General features: G+C 41.6%; 1 protein-coding gene across 3 annotated transcripts; it reads left to right on the top strand.

The window, feature by feature from the left end:
- The first annotated feature begins 322 nt into the window (after positions 1-322).
- Scamc (Short Calcium-binding Mitochondrial Carrier) lies at positions 323-21,957 on the top strand. Of its 3 annotated transcripts, XM_076818035.1 has the most exons (9): positions 323-900; positions 2,509-2,635; positions 4,504-4,591; positions 4,666-4,777; positions 17,547-17,705; positions 19,568-19,825; positions 19,904-20,071; positions 20,334-20,588; positions 20,682-21,957. In XM_076818035.1, exons 1-9 carry the CDS (start codon positions 709-711, stop codon positions 20,754-20,756), a joined length of 1,434 nt encoding a protein of 477 aa, XP_076674150.1. In that variant the 5' UTR covers positions 323-708; the 3' UTR covers positions 20,757-21,957. The 3 variants fall into 3 exon arrangements, with proteins under 3 accessions (XP_076674150.1, XP_076674157.1, XP_076674161.1); XM_076818042.1 differs by lacking the exons at positions 323-900; positions 2,509-2,635; positions 4,504-4,591; positions 4,666-4,777 and adding an exon at positions 8,037-8,238; XM_076818046.1 differs by lacking the exons at positions 323-900; positions 2,509-2,635; positions 4,504-4,591; positions 4,666-4,777 and adding an exon at positions 11,922-11,987.
- The last annotated feature ends 133 nt before the right edge of the window (positions 21,958-22,090 follow it).

The raw sequence follows: 22,090 nt of genomic DNA, 5'->3' as shown, positions 1-22,090 counted from the left end.
TTTCATTGAAAGTCGCATATTCAGAAGAGCGCCTAAATAATATTCTTTCATTGCTTCGGAAGGGCAGAGAACGTCTGAACAGTCGCGTCCTTTCCAGTTTAATTTTATCGATCGGTTCTACACCTCCGTGTTTCCCGAATTCTCTATCAGATGGCACGGTCATTACGTTTTCGCACGGAACAGGATACTCCAGCTGCAGCGCGAGCTTAGTTCTGCGTAGACGGCTGTTCGATTTATAAACGTGGAGAAGGGTATTCCGGTTCGATGTCGCGCGGTGAATAACACGGTCGATTCGGGTGGACTCGCTGCGACAGAAAAGGGTGTGGAGAGCCCGGAATCCCGTTCCCCGTAAATCGTCGTCGATCGTCGGCGAAGTGTTCCGAGGGAGCGCGTTAAGATCGACGACGCGACGGCCCCCGGGTCAGGGTAAACGTTTTCCTCCGGTTTTACAGAAAGTGCGTGAATTGTTGGCGGATCGATGTACGCCGTTTCGCCAGCCACGTGTGTGGTGCAGCTATGAGTTCGCCCGTAGACGTGCGTAACGATCGAAACGGTTCGTGCGGTGGCCGTGTAAAGAGTTAGCGAGCGGTTCGCGGGGGACGTCGTGGCCTTTCGAACGTGAAGAAGGGAACGAAGAAGTAGACGGGCACGCGTGGACGGCCGACAAACTGCCGTTGAGTACTTTGCGACATAGGAAGTGACAGAACCATGCCCGGTAATCGAGGAAGTGCGGTGCACGGCGTAATGCCGCCGCATTATTTGCACGAGTTGCCGGCAGAGGATGAGGAGAGGCTGGAGAAAATATTCCAGACGTTAGATTTAGACGGGAACGGGAAGATAGACGTGAAGGACTTGTCCAAAGCGCTGCGCGAGGTCGGCGTGGACAAATACTATGCCGAGGTACGTGGAATTCCCTGAATACATCATACTTCGCTTCGATACGTGTCAAGGTGCCAGCACGCTACGGGTCGAACCACACATGCAAATACACATTTTGGTGGGACTTTCGAATTTTCCTTGAGTCTGTTAAACATTGTGCGATGCTTAATTACTCCCGGTTGTGATTTAGCGAACCACATTGTAGATTTTCTGGATAATTTCTTGGTGCTCGAGAAATTTCTTCGTTATACAGGGTGTCGCTAAACGGACGATGTAAATTGAGAGGGTGGGATTCTACGTGGAAATGTAGGAAAATATTCTTTGATTTGAGACTCTGGCTTTAAGAGAAATGGTAAAATGGAACGATGAATCATTGTTGAGAAATGATTCGAATTTTTCAGAGTAGATTCCTTTCGATCGAAGCATACATTTCGAGACTATCGAGTTTAAAGTCTAGGTGGATTTTCAGTCTTCGTTTGGTGGAAAACGACGCATTGTTCGAAAATAAGTCATTATGTAATTGTATAATTCCCATTTGTATGCAGCCTGCCAATTTCTTGGCAGATGCGTACGAGGTGGGTTTTTAGAATCGATTCTGTTGAAAATGGAGTCTTGCACAGAAAGGGGTTCTATATTTTTTTAATTATTTCTTCTTATCGAACCACCCAGTTTCGTATTGTATCGCCAGTTCGGTAACACCCTGTATATATGTGTCCTGGCCGCACATATCTTGCAGATAAATCTTGGATTTATTTTACGGAGCTCTGCATAGTTATCGATTTTGTGTTTTCTCGTTTTACGCTTTGCTCGCGAAGCATGAATGCCAACGAACATTGCTGGTTTATTAGTCCGCGAATAATTAAAATAGAAAAATGAACTAATAAAATAGGAATAAACATGTTTGACGTTACATGTCACAAGAAAGTTCAAATTAGCTCTAAAATTTTAAACCGCGAGGCTCTCGTTGCGGATACTTAGGAGCACGATGCAGCACACACAATTTTCTCAGAATTTATTTTAATCACCTTTTGCTTCTGATAAATATTTTTGCTTCGTTTATCTTCATATATTAATTGCTCACAAATTATCCTTTTAATTCTAAAGCAAATGTTTTATTAAGAGAAATAGTTGGAATATAAGTCCCGCGATTGAAATAAAGTTAACCAGCATTGTCCTTAAAGGCTGATTATGTGTATCGATTATGTTTCGCGCTGAATGCAATTTGTACGATTTCCTCAAGGCTGGTATGTATTGTTAGCGTCCCAGTAAAAAATGCATTTCAACATACACATTTCTAACTATTTCAAATTCTTTTCTAAGTAGAAATTATATTAACAAAGTTTCTTTTTATCGCATAATTTTGTGGATTATTCTTTTAGATATCAGATTAATTTTGTATTTCAGAAACTTCTTCATAAACAATTTTTAAATAGAAACCTTGCCCCACAAATTTTTATTCAATTCGTATTTAATTCGAATTGTTTTTTTAAACGTTTTCTGCGCAATCTTTACTATTATCCGCTCATGCGTGAATGTTTCGAGGGAATTTACGAAAGCGATATTTTATACTTCCGGTGGTAGAGCAGCTTTTTCGAGTTGCAGTGTCACCCGCGGGTTTTTCCATTTCAGGAATTTTTGGCCAGGTCGGACAGCACGAAGAGTGGCGACATCAGCCTGGCTGAGTTTATACATTATGTACGGGAGCATGAAAAAAATCTGCGCTTGCAATTTTCCCACCTCGACAAGAACAAGGATGGTGAGTAGATGGCGCGAGTGGTTGGCGCATTTGAAAAAGTAATACGGAAGTAACTACATGTATCAGAGGACGCTTCTATAAAAGCTGTCACCTGAAGTAATTGAGGACCCTGCAGAAAGAGAGAGAGGGGTGCAACTTCATTTTTTATGGCTTTTGAGTTATGACGTGTTATATATGTAAAAAAAATTTACATCGTTTGGTGCACGTTTGATGCAAATTTGATGACAAATGAGCGATTTATTGCAAATGAATAAAAATAGAAATATCAATATTAATATTTTTAAAATGGAAATATTAATATTTTGAAAGTAGAAATATTAATATTTTTCAAATGGAAATATTAATATTATAAAGTAGAAATATTAATATTTTTCAAATGGAAATATTAATATTTTAAAAATAAAAATATTAATATTTTAAAAATAAAAATATTAATATTTAAAAATAAAAATATAGTAGAAATATTAATATTTCCACTTGAATATTTAATATTTAATATTAAATATTAATATTTAATATTTTCAAATGGAAATATTACTATTTTTCAAATGGAAATATTAATATTTTTCAAATGGAAATATTAATATATTTCAAATGGAAATATTAATATCTTAAAAATAAAAGTATTAATATTTTAAAAATAAAAATATAGTAGAAATATTAATATTTTTCAAATGGAAATATTATTTTAAAAATAAAAATATTATTAATTTAAAAATAAAAATATTAATATTTTAAAAATAAAAATATTAATATTTTTCAAATGGAAATATTAATATTTTTTAAAGTGAAATATTGATACTAATATTTTTGAATACTTTGAAATATTAGTATTAATATTTAAAAATATTAATATTAAAACTTTTATTATGGAATATTTTTTCGCCAAAAATAGAAATAAAAACTTATCAACTCAATAACGACTACTTATTATTGTGTGAAAATATATATTTTTCACTTAGGGAAATTGAATATTACGCTTTTTAATATTAAATCAAAGCAACAATTTTATAAACACTTTTCTCTAATTTACTCAAAGCTGATAAATACGAAGCTGCACCCCTCTTGCTGCAAGGTCCGCAAATTTTCATTTCATACAAAAGCATATTTGTAATAAAAAAACATCGCCGAAAATTCCGTAAGCCTAAGAATTCAATCTTATTTCATATTTATCACTACCATCCAACGATTTGTATCCTATTCGCAATACAATTAAACTAATAAAAATAGTTAAGAAATTTGAAGAAAAAAAATCGACAGTGAACCCTAGTTTGCTTCAAAAGCTTAAATGTCAGAGCTTCGATATGTTTTTGTGCAGAATGAAAAAATAGATTTTATGATGCGTAATAGTGAACTTGGAATGGCCTTGGCCTTAAAACAGAAAATTTCGATAAGAAGCACGTCATCGTCTGCTGTGCATCTCCAATACCCATTATCCGCCACACGTCACCGTACAGTAGCAATAGATAATGACGTTCCAGCGCTTAAGGCCACTCCAGGGTCAGCGCTGTGACATCATTGGACTGGACTTTTTATCGGTGACTAAACATATATTAAAAAGCATCATGCACGTCGCGATTGAAAAAGTTCAAGGTCAACCCGGCGGTTTTGATGAATCGCGAGTCATGCGTAGGCAAACAGGGGCAACGCAAAATCACGCTGTTTTATGGAACACGTACTCTGTGTACAGATGTGTATCTCGAGTTTACTTAACAACAACGAGACCGGATTATCATTGTCAACTAAAGTCGCGCAACCTGTGTCCGTTGATGTCACCGTTATTGCTGTTTGTTCGTTCGGTAGAAAAAACAGAAACCACCATTGTTCGCCGCCTGGACGTGTACCGTAATACGATTTCGTTATCGCAGGGAGAATCGATTTGGAGGAGCTGATAAGGGCGTTCGAGGAGCTGGGGATAAAGATGGACTACGCGGAGGCGAAGAAATTGTTACAACGGTGAGTTTTCAGGCGCGAGCGATGCCCGCGGGCGCGGGGGACGCGGAAGCGTGATTTTCCTATCGATTTTCTAGAATGGACAAGGACGGAAGTCTGACCATAAGCTTCAACGAGTGGCGGGACTTTCTGCTCTACGCCCCGAGCTCCGATCTTCTGGGCCTCATCGAGTACTGGCACCATACAAACGTGAGTGCACCGATTAAACAGTGTTGATTGCGTAATTATGTTGGGAACTAATCGGGTATATTAACTTCTCGAAAATCGAGCTAAGTCTGTGGAATAAAAAGTAGAGGAAATTCCTAAGTTATATTAAATATTATATTAATATAATATAATAATCCCTAAGTTATATTAAATATTATATTAATATAATATAATAATCCCTAAGTTATATTAATTATTATATTAATATAATATAATATAATCCCTAAGTTATATTAAATATTATATTAATATAATATAATATAATCCCTAAGTTATATTAAATATTATAATATAATACTTAATATAACATAGGGATTTTCTCTACTTTTTATTCCACAGAGTTAGCTCAGATTTTTTAATATTAATATTAATTATATTAAATATTATACTAATATAATATTTATAAAATCCCTAAGTTACATTAAATATTATATTAGCATAACTCTATCTCCCATTTCGGCTGAGAAATTCTAATTACGTTCGCTATATTACAAAAATCGCCTGATTAGATACACTTCACTAGATCCGCATTCAAAGTTCTTCCGTGCAATGGTGATTAAAAGGTTTCCCCATCTCCCAAATCACGGACATGAGATAATAGTAATTGTTAATCGAATCGTTGGAACGTAACGAGGAAAAAAAAGTAGCGCTACACGTCCGCCCCTCATTATCGGGGCACAAGCGTAGTAGCGCAATTGGATCGGAGCGTCTCTCCGCTATAAAACTATTGTACGATGAACTCGTGGGTGTAGTTTGCGTGTGTCGAGTGACGATCGAGTGGGTCCGAGGCCTCTGATTCGTCGACGCGGAGGGCTCGACTGGAGGTGTGACGCGCTAGTCATTCCGAATGACCTTGATAATCTCCCAGCTGTTCCCAGCGCCTTTCCACGCCGTGTTCGACTCGATTCCGGCGCGCATGCGCCTTACCGCGCCCCCCCCCCCGCGCATGCGCCGTCCAAGCTTCTCCCTTTTTTTTTATCCGCACGACCCGTGTACCTTCGCGTAGTGAATAAAAGGGTTGCGAATCGAGTGATATTCGTTCGATGTAACCTCGATTATTTTAATTGCTATCGTATGCGCCCATCGCACCACATACCGATAACAGTGAGCATACTAGCGACGAGAGTGACTTGAAGCGTACTGTAGATTAGGGACTACTTATTTTGACAGCGCGCTTAATATGGCAGGAAAAAGAGAACCATTGAAACCGTCTCTGTGGAAGATCGAAACGCGAGTCTGAAAGACTATTTAAAATGTTAGCACACCTCCCTTCGATTCGATCACTTCTCTTTTGCCACAGAACTTTCCAACATAGAGCACGCAAATCAGTTTACGCGACTCATGTTTCCTCGGAGGTAGTAAACTCGGTATACTTACGTGTGGCGAGAGGATAGGGGGAATACTCGGCGCATGGCACTTTTACGCTGAATGTGACAATAGGGGGAAACACGTCGGTGCCATTTTTACAGTTATGCAGCTACAGGATAATAACAAAGAGGAAGAGTTGCGCGATGATTTCTCATTGACTTCTTTGTAATTTTCGTATCCAACGGAATTAGTATTTACTCTAGTCGCTGCAGTGCGACTCGAGCCATTAATAAAACGCGAATTATGGAGATACATGTATGGCCGTGCATTTACGTACTTATGCATATGCATAAGGGACGCCAGACGATTATAATTTACTTAATGAGGAAGTAAAGGACGCAGCGATGCGTTTTGGGTGGTATTCAAGAGCTCGATGATAGTGACTGTTAATAATCGTCGTTTTGTGGATCTGCCGCTCTTTCAACATCTTGTAGTTTAAACTTAATCGCAAACGGCGGGATTTCTCGGGGTGGCGAAATATCTCGCAACGTTTCGTCAGCCGCGCACGAGCGTGCGCGCGCGTGCCTGTGTGAGGTCATCGTCTGCTGGGCACAGAGCACGGTAGTGCTGTACCACGTGTCTCCGAGCCCTGGGCCTACCAACATGGCCGCCGCCAGGCACCCGAAGTTCACTGCCACTCTTCTGGTCGCATCAGCATCGATATTCTCAATTACGCTTTTACCGATTACTGGTTAAATCCAGCAAGATATTCAACCGGCTTTTAAAATTTAACGAAATAAAAATTCTCAACCAAATTTCTTCCCGCAAATACACATTACCGAACTAAAGTTAACACTTTTAATAAAGAAGCAGGAATATATCCGAAGATATTTTCGAAAAATCGCGAGCTTCTATCGGGAATTACAGTGGAAAGTAAAAGGCGTCTAAGGCCTAGTCTGGTATCAGTTTCCCCGAACGATGACGCACTTCATTATTCCCGCGTGTATTTCCGTAATGCGGCTGTGCTACTGCGCCTGGAACGGTTTCAGTCTAGTATGCGTGGCTCGCATGCGTGATGCACGCGGATGAATTCGTTATACCAACGCACCGTGAAAAAAGTTTCACCTATATATCCAATCCACTTTTCTTGGTCACGCACATATCCGTCACAAAAGCTCGCAGGAGCGTTGCTCGCTCCGCGGCAGCCGCCGCTACCGTTTGCTCGCTATGGCATTCGATTTTCCTACCGGAATAGTTAACTTTCACGTGAAAAGAGGCCGCGCGATCGCGCGTCCTTCTGTGCGACCGATATAAGCACCTTCGACCTAAATCTTAACGTTCGCACAGCATCCAGTCATTACGGAATGTATTATATAATTGTGGTACATAAAAGCAGTAAAACAAGTTGAACAGATTATTCCATTAATTGCGTTAACAGATGGAATGCGGCGGCCACTATTTTTTAAGTCTCCAATTATCGAGATATAAGTTACAGTCTAGCACGATTACGCTCGTTAAGAGTCGAATAATTTCTTGGGCTGATAAGCGGAGTTAATGGTGGCGATAATCGATCGTCTAATAGAGTACGAAAAACTAAAGCCAACAGGTACGCTGTTCGAAGGCATACGCTATATACGCGCAAGAATGACGTAGAGTATAGACGTTGCAAAGGGGGATATGGTGGGGGCTTCCCCGGATAGACGAGCGTGATATCTTCGTTTCGGTTCCCCCTGCTGTTTCCTCGCGCTCTTCAGTCTTGAGATCGGACTCCGAGCTCTCAAATCGCTGGCTCGTCGCGAGGCTCGTTTTCTTCGATTCCTGTAGCAGCCACGCTTCCGCCGAGCAGTTTTCATCTATCCTCCCGCCTCCCGTCTCCCCGTACGCGCGCTCCTCTCCTCCCCCCCCCCCCCGCCCCCCGCGCGTGATCACAGTCGAAGGATAGTTCGCCAGTACGCGGATCGGGTTCCGTTCAACTTACCCGGCCTTATTCACGCGGAAAAGCCTCGCTGCTCAGTGAACGTCCCAAAGGAATGTACACGCTAAAAAAACCGGGATTACTGAAGCACGAGGGCATCCCGTCTACCTGTCAAGTTTGCGAGGAATTCCTTCAAGGCTATCATGAACTCCTGCAACGGGTGAGTGTCTCTTTGCGCGGAATAGCAGCGTAGCTATCTATGGTCACTTAAAGAGGTAACGAGTCCAAACGCGGCTAAGAATTTCACCGCGGCTTAACCTCTCGCGAACTTCAAATATAGTCCTCGCGAGGCAGCGATGGGGGGCAACCGACGGTTAATCTCAGGCGTCTTCGTAGGTCCGCTCGAAAATTGACAGTGATTTTAAAAGATACACGCTATTGGAACTGCATTGTAACGCCGAGCTAGCCGGGGGGGTGGAGGGGGAGGGGGGGGGGGTCTTTGCGCGAGCGTGGATTTCGGGCAGGCGGTCGATCAGTATAGGTTATGAGGAAGGTCCGGTGAAAAGTATCACGTGGCAGACGGGAAGGAGAAAGCGAAAGTCCACGGGTGGCCGTTCCCCCGTTCCTTTCTTTCAAGACCTATCGCCGTTGCGAAATTCTGTCGAATTTTAATCGAGCCTCGATAATGGAATATATTCTTGGAAGTGCCAAATAAATAGCCTCCTATCGAGTGTATATTTATCAATCCATTGAGTGTCATTGCCTCGCGAAATAAGGCACCGGTCCAAGAGGTCCCTAGTAACTCTTATCGAGGCACGTGTGCATGGTATTTTTCGTTTCACGAACAGCGGAACGGCGGGAATTGAAGTTGGCGAACCGGCGAGAAATGACAGCTGCTAGAACGAGCACGTGCTTGGGGGAATTTTTCGCGCGGATCTCGGAGGAATTGCTCGGAAATGTCGGCGTGTAACAGTAGCTTTCGTAAAGTAGCTTGTAATTTCGTGAATCGCGCTTCAGCGTTGAGTAAGGGGTACGCTGTGACAGAACAGGGCTTTATCGTGGCGAGTAAAACGATGATTCATCGCGAATGTAAATCCTTTCCCTTCTCCGTTTCGTTCGAGATTGTTCTGTACGCGCGTCCCTGTCACCGCGGCGGGAATTTTGCACGGGTATGTTGGTAGCGTTCAAGTACACGATATTCAGAGCACTTATAGAATTCCCACCGTTGGAATTCGCAGTTGCGAAAGATGAATGAAGCAGCATTGAGTCATTCGAAAGTGGAAAGGATTTTTTCTAACCGTATTGAAAATCACTCTCCCTGACGTATCGACGGAAGATAATTGATGATAAAGAAGTGAACGTAACCGGATGAGAAATTATGGATATCCAGATTTTGGGATCGGAATAATTGTATTTATTAAGGGAGCACTAAAAACTATTTATTGTTATACACTTTTGGAAAAGCGTCGATTCGAATGCGTGATAAAATCGTTCGCTCCTCAGTCTCTTTTTTATTTCCTGGTGTGGAATAATATTTCCCAGTCGCACTGATTATGGTGCACGTGAAAAGTAAAATGTGCTGATAAAAATTCAGTTGATTTATGTTTGTGGGTTTGCAGTTATTCGAAGGCAATAATATTTCTGCGTTTATCATCGGGAACCTATGAAAGCTTCACCTGTTAATTTATGAATCTTCGAAGAATGATTTCGGTAGCGAATTATCGAAATATCCAATTTTCGTCGGTCATGACGTCTACTGGAAGCTTCTTTTTTTATTATCAAATTAATGACATTATGTCAGAAGGCGCTTAGGCGCGAGTATCGCGTTATATCAACGAAATTGCATAATACTTGTGCATACGTAAGCAGGAGCGTCGCGAGTAAGCGTCATGGGATTCGTTACTCGAGGATTAACAGTCCGATGTATTTTTTACGCTTCGGGGTAAAAGAAATCCCGAGAAATATTAAACGTTCAGCAGTAGTGGAAACAAAGTTTAGACTACGAACGGTAATAAAACTAAAATTGTTCCCATCAGACAGAATGGTATATTAAAATTTATATCCCATCGATGGAGGGTTCTCGGAATAAGCCAGTGATACCAACATAACACTTCAAGCCTTGTGGTATTGAGTCAATTATACCGACATGCAGAAACACGAGTTTTAACATTTCCTTTAACTACCACTGAGGAAACAACGATAACTGATACATTTTTGAATTCAATTTTTTTTTAAAATTGAGGATTCTTCAAAAGCTTACAAAAATATTGGATAAAGAGGAATTAAGCTGTATTCCTAACACGCGCCCTATACTTCGCTGCGAAGTATGGTGTACGTAGACGGTGACCGGACGATTGTTATCTGACACTCAACTTGCGATATCGATTTCCCCGTAATTTCTAGCCGCCGTTACTCGCGTTTGTATTTTTTGCGGCGGGTGACGGATTGTTTCAAACATTGATGTTATTCTCTGTATTCGCCTTATCGCAGTTTGGTCGTGTTGTACCTTGTGGTACAAATAAGAGTAGGAAAATGCGAATAAAGATCGACTTAACCCTCGGACGGCGGACGGCCCGAGTGACGCGCAGAAGTCGACGCGTGGGTCAATTTCGACCCGTATTAACTATCCTACTATACCCGCTTACGGTGTTCTTTTTCTTAGAGTGCAGAAGCAATGTTTTCGATATCTCTCTTTCCCATTCTACTATTACACTCGGTAGAGTTATACGCTTGGGTCGAAAAAGACCCAGCGCGATAAGTACATACCGTCTGCTGATAAAACATTTTACACAGATCGCTCGTGATACGAGAAAATCACGGTCACATGTTGGCGGGACTTTGAATACCTCAACGGTTCTCCTCGATATCCATTAGTCACTAATCTTATCGGTATATCATTGTAATCTGCGTTGTTTCCTGCCTCGATTAGCGTGCAATTATCTGTATAAATCCTTCCTTAAACCCCTATGATAAAAAGTTTGCGCAACAAATTTGACTAAATATACGACGAAAGAAAGGCGATCGGAAAATGCGGAATTTGCATACTACACTGTGCAAGAACAAAAGAAACGTAGAAAATAAAGTCGTCGAGGCAACGATAAGTCGTCGTTAACGACACGTGTACGAATATGTATGTATAGTATGTACCTAGAAGGAATGTAGCGAGGTCATAAAGTTTACAGCTTCGAGGTTTCGGAATAACAGGTCCGGCATTTTTTTTGGAGGTTAGGTTTCCAGACCGCGCGTTCCAAAACCTCAAGCCTGTAAACTTTACGACCTCGACATATCCCGTAGGTGTTAATATCTTTATCTAGCCCGGGCGCAGATCCCGAAAAGGCGTAATCTATAATTTATAATACCCCCGAGTGTCGATCGCATTCTCTCTCTCGAAGGCACCACGTTGACGACGGTTAAACGGCCACTTGGACTTGGAAGCACGTCGAGAAACGGTCAAAGTCTCATATTCCTCGCAATCGTTCAACTTTCACGCTTGCGTCCCACACGCTCGACCACCATTGTCGTTACCCTACGTGAAGTGGAGCTGAACTTTGGTCAGAGTCAAGTGCACCGCGATGCCTGATCCTGCATAAGAATGAAAACGTTCCCGAGGACAGAATTTCCGAGCGCTTCTCGGCCCTCTCCCCCCCTCCCCCCCTCCCCCGTCCCGCTCTCCGCTCGGCCAGTGTCGAAATACCGTCGGCTAGTCTCGTGACCGTAGTATATCCACATTGGAAGCGAAATATTGTCGATTCGACAGAGACAGCGGCTGGGCCAGACACCAAATAGTTTTTTTGGCTCGCAGCCCGACATAACCGCAGAAAGCCTGCACGCGTGTCCGCTCTTTTCAGTCGTCCCTCGCGATTATTCGACTTTAACCGAACCGCCGGGCGCCGCGAATTTATTTGACTTTTGGCTTCAATGGACATGGTGGACGTCGACGCTGATTTCGTCCTCATGTTCCATATTAAAGTTGAGTATCCGTGACCGTCATTTCTGTCCGATCCTCCCGTCGTTCGCGTCCTCTGATCAACGGAACGGTTTCAAGAGCGAGAAATGGCTTCCAATGACACGCTCGCTTCCTTCTTCCACTTGACCCTTAGGCAGCGGATACAGGGCGGTCCATTTTCGCCCACAAGGAAATTTCGTTCGTAGAGATTAGGAAACTAGCTTCCACAGTGGATGTTGGAATTGTTACTGTGCGTATTCTTTGCTTTCTTATAGCAGTGGCGGTAATAAGTGATGAGTGACGTAAATTACTATTGGGTGTATCCAAAGGGACCCTGTTTTCGCTGTACAAGGGTTAACAAGGCTCCTTACTTGCGTTCGAGTGGCACGTATTTCGCGAACGTAGACTTGGTCTCGCCTTGGGACAATCGCTTTTTTTATCGTCTACCTTGAAACGCGCTGCGTGCTTTCTTAGAAATTCCGATTTGCCCGACGGAAATTATCAATTCGGACACTTAGTCGCCGCGGCTTGGTGCGTTATATAATTACAGTTACATTTTAAAAATAATTTTCTCCACGCTGGGCGTGCTATACATATTCGGCCGCGTAACTTTCGAAATATCAAGGTCCCACCCTTTCGGTCCGCGCATGGATTTAGAGTGAAATTGCCTTTGGATTCCTCTTTGCATAAAAACGTAGATAAGAACGGCTTGTGCAATCCGAAGAAGTACAAGGTCGAAATCTAATTCAGGGAAACCTGACAGTGCCGAAGCTCCTTCGAAGGTGCAACCTTTTCGGGGAATCGCGGTGGGAACACAGTAGGCAGCCGTGTGTGAAACGTACACAGATTATTCTGCGTCAATGTAATATATTACAGTAACGCCTCTGTAAACATAACCGATTACGTTGCACACTGGGCTGAATCGATTTGACGAGGCGTAAATTATCTGACAGTAAATCCAACTTGTGGTAGGAGATTCAGGGAATTTAACAGGAGACAGACGGGTCTATGGAAACGTTACCCGAAACTGCTTCGTACTAGATCTTAAGGAGTCTTCCTAGTGTGACGGCTGAAGAGAACCGAATTTTTCGGGAATTAAAAAAAGAAACAAGTATCGCACGCATCCTTTTGCAAGTTTGTAGCTTTATTCTATCAACTTTTAAGACTGTAAAATAAATTTTGTAAGGAAAAATATCTATTTATAGCGGAATAGGAGCTTCGTGAAGAGAGCGATATCCTTCCGCATGCCAGACCTGATTGCCAGAAAACCAAAAGTCCGATCCACTTCAAATTAATCAGACATACTCAGTAGACGTTACTTTATCGTTCGAACTAAAATTTTGCAAGTATTTGCAAAATTGAATTTCTACCGCCAAGAAAACTATAATTTCCCTTTTTTGCTAAAATTGATCAAGTTTTTTTAAGACGTTGCCATTTCTGTGTTCCACAATATTCTTCCATTGCGCTGATTTAGACGATAGCCACGCGTCTACAGATTAGCAATCTTTACGGATTTTGAGTTTGAGATAACTATCTATAATTGCTGATATCTGGCGATAGGATATTTTGTGAGACCCTCTCTTCACGATGCTCCTATTTCGCTACAAATGGATACTTCTAGTTGCAAATTTTTTTATAATATTAAAAAGCGATAGAATAAAACTGCAAACTTGCAAAAGGGTACGTGTAGTACTTGTTTCTTTTTTTAATTCTAGTTTAATAAGTTTTTAATCAAGATCAGCAAATTCTACTGACTGTGAACTTGAATTTTGAAATGGAAATTCTGATAACGAGCAAATGGTTTTGAACGGAATTGCAACGCCGTTATCGAATAGATACTCAGCGGCTAATAGAATGCCAGTTGATTAACCAACCAATCGTCGAAGTTCGTAAATTACATTTTGACACGCGACTCTGTCAATTCCGCTCGTCCTTTCGCCCACCTTTGGCGAGGTTTTACGGTCTCTGTCAAGCGGCCACTTTACCTGCCCGCAATCTTAATTACAGGATGCGTCGGCGGTATATTGGAACACGGAAATAATGCTTCAATTTCTTTTTCTCTTGGTACTCGTACTTGGCTGACGTCGCGTCAACGACTGTGTTTACACTTTCTAGTCAGAATATTTCCCTAAGTATCTCTCGTCCCTCTTTCCCCGCCATGAGAATTTGTTAAAGGTAATATTTATCACGAGATTATCGTCACGTCGATAATGTTCAGACACAACCGTGATAAATGCAATTACTCGCCATTGACGACCGTGGCAATTAACAAGTCTACGAAACTGCTTGCTAAACGTTTTTTCTTCCTTTTAAACGTTTCGTTCGGTCTCGCTGCGAAGAGTAAAGTTCCATTTCAGTTTCTGGTTCGCGGAATTTGCATAACTTTTGCGTGACGATCATTCGATGCTTAATTTGGGTATTAGACTATTTTCTGCGCCTGGATAACAATAAGCCTTGGATCACTGAAAATGCAAACCGGAGAGTGAATCAAGTTCAAGCGGTTGCCATCTGCGTTTACAATATTTTATGGATACGGTGTTAGGGAAAAACGAAATGCTCGCAACGTGGATGCTAAGTGGGATGCTCTCTGCTCTGCATTAATGCTAGATCGGACAAAATCAAATGAGCAGAGTGTACGACCGACCCAGTTTACATGTTTGTCGACTACCTCGCGGACACTTCTACAATATTTCTTAAATATATGATCCAGTAGCGTCGCTTAGTCCTACAGTGTACACGTAAATTAAAATTACAACATTGCACACGTTGAGCCCCACGGGCCCATATCTCCAAATTTAGGAATGCATGGATATTTTGAGGGAAACAATATTTTTAAACTGCACGTAATTTATTGCACTCTTTGTTAAGAAAAATATTTAATAACAAAATGAAATACTGAACAAATGTCTAAACCTGTTTCAGTAGCATGAGAACTGTTCACTTGGGCCTGTCTCATGAACAATTGTAGAAGAATTTAAACTTCACATTAGAACGGTCGAAATTTTATTGAATATAATTTTCTCAGTTCGAACATAAATCGAATTCATTCTACTGTGCACAGGGAGCTTTGCAAATAAGGAGCTTTGTAAGAAGAATAGAAAACTGGATTTTATTTTTTAAATAAATTTTTATAAGCACCTAATGAATTTTATTGAATTTGCATTGAAAATATTTTTACCCGTTCAACTCGGCTTCCCCCAAAATTAAATCCTGAGTGCGCCACTGACCGCCACTGACCGCGCCTGCATAAATCGAATCCAGGGATGGATTTTGGGGAGCATCAAGTTTTGGAGGGCGGCAAATTTTTAGCAGCAACAAATTTTGGGAAGCGCCAAATTTTAGGGGTTCGGAAAAATTGGGGGAACGGCGAATTTTGGAAGGCGGCAAATTTTGGGGGGAGCGGAAAATTGGGGGGAACCGCGAATTTTGGAAGGTGGCAAATTTTTGGAGAACGGAAAATTTGGGGGAATCGCGAATTTTGGAGGATAAATTTTGAGGAGCAGCAAATTTTGGAAGATAAATTTTGGGGAGCAGCAAATTTGGGAGGATAAATTTGGGGGAACCGTGAATTTTGGAGGATAAATTTTGGGGAGCAGCAAATTTTGGAAGATAAATTTTGGGGAGCAGCAAATTTGGGAGGATAAATTTTGGGGAGCAGCAAATTTTGCAGGATAAATTTTGGGGAGCAGCAAATTTTGCAGGATAAATTTTGGGGAGCAGCAAATTTTGCAGGATAAATTTTGGGGAGCAGCAAATTTTGGAGGATAAATTTTGGGGAGCAGCAAATTTTGGAGGCCATATTGAATTAATTTTGAAATTGTCTCGACTGTTTTAAATTAAAATATTTGATGATATTTCGCGGAAAGGGCGGCAGACGCTTGTTAGCCTAGGGACGCCAAATCTTCAAATCCGTCCATGATGGAATTACCAAGGAATTACCGACGCGCGAAAATAAAATATTTAATACGATGTACTTAGGACTTTTACCTTAACGTCTGCGGCTGATAAAACATTTGAAAATCAGACATCGCGAGTCTGGATAGTCTGTAGCTTGGAAAAGTAGGGTTGATCGGAGTTCAAGAATTATCTGTGACACGTGGTACTTACGGCCACCGGATCGAGCGAGCCGTAGTTAGCCATGGTGATTTTAGCATCACTGAGGATAACCAGTTAACACTGGCTCGGAACAGATAAGAGGCTGAGGAAGCGTGTATTATTTGGATGACACTTTAAATTGTTCCCTTCGGCCGACATCCGAATGAAAATTAGCAGACTTTTGATAAGAGAATTCTTCCAGCGAACATGTTGTACAGGGTGTCTCATAAACGACGAAAATTAAGTCGAAAATATGGAATAAAATTTGCTCATAACTCGCTTATAATTTTCTAGAACAGTGTTTCCCAATATTTTGTGAGTCACGATTCCCTTTTATAATATTCAAATAACCTGCGACCCCCCACCCCCATATAAGATATGATAAATTTAGTAAGATGAAGAAAACATGTTAAAAATATATATTTCAGAATGTAATTCTAGCTTAATAATATTTAAAAAAAAAACAGTCGCGGCCCCTCAGAAAACACTTCGCGACCCACCGGTTGAGAATCACTGTTCTAGAAAATTCGCTTCGAACTTGGGCCAGGTGCGCATGCACCGAAGTACAGCTTTAGGCGCCATTGTAAGCGAGGACCCACAGGAAAGCCTCGTTCACATGAGTCAAGTTATTTGCCTTCAAGTATCTTGAAACTACTTTACCAATGTGAACCTGTGATTTACTTCACTGGAAATATTCTTCCAAGCAAATATCCTTCCTTATGCAAGACAATTTTTGGCGCCTTTAATTTGACGGTCCCATATTTCTGCACCTGTTTTCTCTTTAATATATTTTTCCTTTAAGCAGCACAAAAAAATAGAATTATATTTACATTTTGTTAATGCTAGAGTTGTATTCCTTTATTATTAAATTTGCGATATAGTTTTTTAGCGGCCCCTTAACTTGCATAATGAATTCAAAGTCCCGCCGGCCCTGCTTCCAAGTTTCTTTCAAGTTTCAAGCTAAGTAGAAATTCTTTCACCTTCACTTGTCTTGAAATTTTATTCGCCTAATGTGAACGAGCCTTAAGGCAGAATCATGGGCACTTGCTTAAATTCAAAGTTCAAATCCAATTTCGCCAAAAAGGAAGCGCGATATCAAAAAATTTAATTCCACATTTTCCACCACTCTTCCGCCTGCACGCTCGGTTACGCGACACCCTGTATATACTCGAGATGTATATCTATCACGTGAATACCTTGGAGATTCTTTCAAATGCGCACGTGACGACAATGAAAGTACATGAAACTCTGTCACAGGCTAAGCTATTTGAATCATGGAACATGACGAGCAAAGGGTTAACTATTAACTAACTATTAGTCACTCGTGACTCGTCGGCGTTTAATCGGTTTTTCGCGTCACTCGCTTCCACGTGCGAGACGATGGTTTCTTAAGTTTTTTTTCGCTGCGCGCGCGTGGCCTGGTCACGTGATACGTAGGGCTCCGCGGTGTCCCTATGACCCCTGTTGTTTACCGCTTTCTTTTCCAGTATATGGACATTGGGGAGGACATCGGCGTGCCCGAGGATTTCACGACTAGTGAAATGGTGTCTGGAATGTGGTGGCGGCATTTGGTGTCCGGTGGCGTAGCGGGCGCTGTCTCGCGCACGTGTACCGCCCCTTTGGACCGGATCAAAGTCTATCTGCAGGTGGGTTTACAACATCATTACGAGCTAAGAAATGGCCTATAAAAATGTACATAGAAATAGAATTGGGTGACGTTCTTGTTCGCGTAAACTTGGAATTACTAATTGCCGGCGATGGACGCGACCGATGCCAGTGCACCGAAGGACGTTGGAGTTAAATATAATAACCAATTCTGATTATTTAACAATGTATCGGTATTATCGATTGAAACGACACGAAAACTGTTTTACCACTCGCGTGCTATGATATATTATTTAACTAATGTCGATAAATGAAGACGACAGGTTTCATAGCCGTTTCGATGACATCATTTGTACGTCCAGAGCACTTTTACTGCCCGCTCTTGAGCACTGACGCTTTTACATATATAAATCATTGCGTTTGTAAATGTCAGCTTGTTGCTTCTTTGATTGGGGGTGAGGTATAAAGGTCACAAGGGGCACGTCGAACCCGTACTCACCGATTTTGATGCAACTTTGCAGGTTCGTAGAGTAGCCAAAAATATTCCACACGTATGTTTTCTTATCGGCAATCGGTCATGTTGAAGGGGTGAAAACGACCCTCAAAGTTGGGGCGCGGAAATAGTTTTTCTTGAATATCTTAGAAACCATTCGGTATAGGAAAAAAGTTTAAATTGCAAAGTTGTGTCTTTTTAAACTATGAATTCAGTTGTGTGAACAGATTTTTTAAAAATGGATTTGGTTAAAAAATATGTTAATAATTAACGAGTTTATTTGGCATGGGTGGGGTCATTTTAAATCGCGGGATTAACGGTTGTAGAAGTACCACTGAAGTAGCTATGGGACCTGACTGAGGTTCACTTATAAATTTCGTTTAAAGTTTGAATAATCGTAAAAAGTGAAGCTTCCATTTAACGGACAAATTTATCCTGCAACTTCCTAGTGAAACGAAAGTAGAAAAAAAAGTTGAAACTACGAAGAAACTGATTAATTTTATCACTTCTCATGGCCCACCAACAATCTGAAAATCCACAATGGCACGGAGCGTGTTAACCCTCGCAGTGGCGCACCTAGTGGGGGGGCTAAGGGGCCCTGGCACCCCCCAAAAAGGGTCTTTGTAAAAAGAAAACTGGATTTTATGTTTTAAAAAAATCTTTATAATCACTTAACGAATTTTATTAAATTTTTTTGCATTAAATAAATTTTTCTTAAAAATATTTTTACCCGTTCAACTCGGCGCACCCCAAGATTAAATCCTGAGTGCGCCACTGAGCCCTCAAATGGCGGAAGGTTCGAGTGATCGCATAAAAGTTGACACCTAGGTCAATTTCGCCCCGTACTACAGTATGCACTCGTTATAAGCCCGTTTCTACCATGCGTTGTGCGCCCGTTGGGCGCTTATCCCCAGCATTTCTTGGAATCCTTCGGACGAGAGTGAGAGAACCCGAGCACGAGCGAGAGGATCTTTCGTTTCCACTCGCTCGGAGTGTTCACAACGCGCTGTACGCCCGCTGCCAGCCCCGTTCGTCGAGCTTATAACGAGTGCGTACTGTACCTACCTTGCTACACCCATTTGAAACGATGTTCTTTTTCCTAAAATAGTACAGAAGAAATTTTTTTCGAATTCTCAAGGTTCCCTTTCCACTGTTACACTCGGTATCGTTACGCTTGGGTCTAAAAAGACCCAGCACCGCCGGTCGAGGGTTAACAGCCCACTGTGGTACCAATTGCAAACTGGCGTTACCTCCTCCCGCCCACGAATTTCTATTAAAAATATCGGAATCCGCGTTTGGGTTTAATTTTTATTTCAATCGGATGACAAGCGCAAAACTATTAGGACGGTTAGAATCAGAACCAGCTGACTTATGCTTTGTTTGCTTTACGAAGAAGAAACATACTTTCAGGTACATGGAACGCGACACTGCAAAATCATGAGTTGCTTCAGGTACATGCTTCGCGAGGGCGGATCGACTAGTCTCTGGAGAGGGAACGGTATAAACGTACTTAAGATCGGACCGGAAAGTGCCCTGAAATTCATGGCCTACGAGCAAATTAAAAGAGCGATCAAAGGAGACGACGTTAGAGAGCTCGGACTTTATGAACGTTTAATGGCGGGGTCTTTGGCTGGTGGGATCAGTCAGTCAGCCATATATCCACTCGAGGTACGAAACTGAGGCAGCTAATAATAATACAGGGGTTATCCGCAGCCTTATGTTAACGCCACGAACAATCTGTTTCAGGTGCTCAAAACTAGGTTTGCGCTTAGAAAAACAGGCGAGTTTGCGGGCTTGATCGACGCATCGAAGAAGATATACAGGCAAGCTGGTTTGAGGTCCTTCTACAGGGGCTACGTCCCCAATCTAATGGGGATAATTCCATACGCTGGTATCGATCTGGCTGTATACGAAGTTAGTACTCGGAACCACTGTAACGTTACAGCATTTATTCGCTAAGAGCTCGGTTGGGCCTGCGCGTTAAGAGCTCGGCGCTATCCCCGCCAACTCTGGCGCACTCCTGTTGCCAAGAAAGTAGCGAGAAACGATCGCTCGGAATCGTGCCCCCTCTACGTTAAATGCTCACCGCCGGTCCCGAGCTCTTAGCGAATAAATGCTGTACTATAAGAGCAACTGAACGCCAGCTCCGACGCTAACAGTAATGCTTCTGCCGTAGACATTGAAAAACAGGTATTTGCGGACACACGACAAGAATGAGCCACCGCCGTTCTGGATACTGCTGTTGTGTGGAACAACGTCAAGCACAGCCGGCCAAGTATGTTCATACCCGTTAGCGCTAGTCAGAACAAGATTGCAAGCTGATATATCGCCAGATAAGTTTCCTAACACCATGAGTGGTGTTTTCAAAGATATTATTAGGAAAGAAGGGGTCCGTGGTTTATATAGAGGCTTGACCCCGAATTTTTTGAAGGTACGGAAAGGCTCGTGAGCACTTTGATTGTTTGAAATTTAAAACGTGCTTTACTTAGAAACGTGTACTACTTTTGTTTGCTTTGGTTTCCAGGTGGCTCCAGCTGTATCGATCAGTTACATAGTGTACGAGAATGTCAGGGGTTTACTGGGTGTCAATATGACGTGATGAATATTTATATTAGGTGATATTAATTTAACTAAATTATTCTTTAATTACACCTTAAGTTATATATGAACCAGCCTGTCGGCTAGTAAAGTAAGGAATTTGGCATGCTCTGCCTCCTGTTAAACGTAATACCGCTTATTTATTGTTAACTCGAAGCTTCCTCAATTATTTAAGCATTCATCGGTAACTACCGTCGTACACTATTTAACACACGTCTGCGAAAGATTTCGAGTAAGAGGCTACGTGTAATGAAACGGCCAGCAAAGGGGATTCGAATTAACTTCTAGCGAGCTCGACACGTACACACTCTGCGCGTGCCCCTACGTTCGATACGTTGTATTAATGGGTTTAGTTCTATACTCACTGTGTTACGACTTACATTCATATTTTTCTTCCATGAAGCAGAATGAACGTATAGATCCTTAATTTCAAAGTAGAAACGATAGTACAAAGATCTTTGGAAAACAAGAAGTATTATGACCTAGAGTTTCCCTTTAACTTTGTTCTTCTGTTTACGGGCGAGAATGGTACAGAAGGGTCGTTGTAATTATTAGGGGAAACAGTTCTCTTCACGCTGTTTGCAAGGTATTCTAAAAGCGAGTGAAATATATACACGAGGCGTAATTCTATCAAAACGTAAACGATTGTATTCATTTAAAAAAAAAAAAGTAGAAGAAAACAATACACTAGGACGATGTTACGAATTATGAAAATGGGAGGGGGGAGACGGGTTATATGGATACTGTGATATGTATGGTTATAAGCTAAATTCGAAACGTGATTCAGTGCATAACATTTCATTGATTTCTATGAATGAGAATATTCTTTCAGTTCCGCGTCGCAAGAAACTTCCAGTCGCGTGATTTCGTAATAACAAACAGATCCTCCGTTGTGAAGATGTTATGCTATGAATTGTAATTGAAAACTGCACGTTTCACCAATCCTTTTTATAGTTTCTATGTTTAAAAAAAAAAAAAAAAAAAAAGAACGAACTTACTCCGCGAACGGATATTGTATCCTCGATGCGTTTTACTTTGCACACATTTGTCCCCGACACAATTCATTCCCTGCCTAATGAATTCTCGCGGACAGATTGTGTATACAGTGTATATTATAAATATGTACAGTTACGCTTTATAGGAGTGCGCACGCGGGATAGTGCGGTATCCGTGTTTGGTCACTTCTCTCTTCAAAAAAGAAAGCACGAAAAGAAACGATCGCGAGAGTAATTGTAAGCGACGTGTGATGGGCGATGAGGGACAGTAACTCGGCGAATGACGCATTGGACGAGCGTGGGCTACTACCCGGCGGCACGCGTTCTAAAAATCAAAAGA

This window comes from Andrena cerasifolii, chromosome 1 (assembly GCF_050908995.1).
Source record: "Andrena cerasifolii isolate SP2316 chromosome 1, iyAndCera1_principal, whole genome shotgun sequence".
Lineage (NCBI taxonomy): Eukaryota > Metazoa > Arthropoda > Insecta > Hymenoptera > Andrenidae > Andrena > Andrena cerasifolii.
This window is presented reverse-complemented; position numbering and strand designations above follow the sequence as displayed.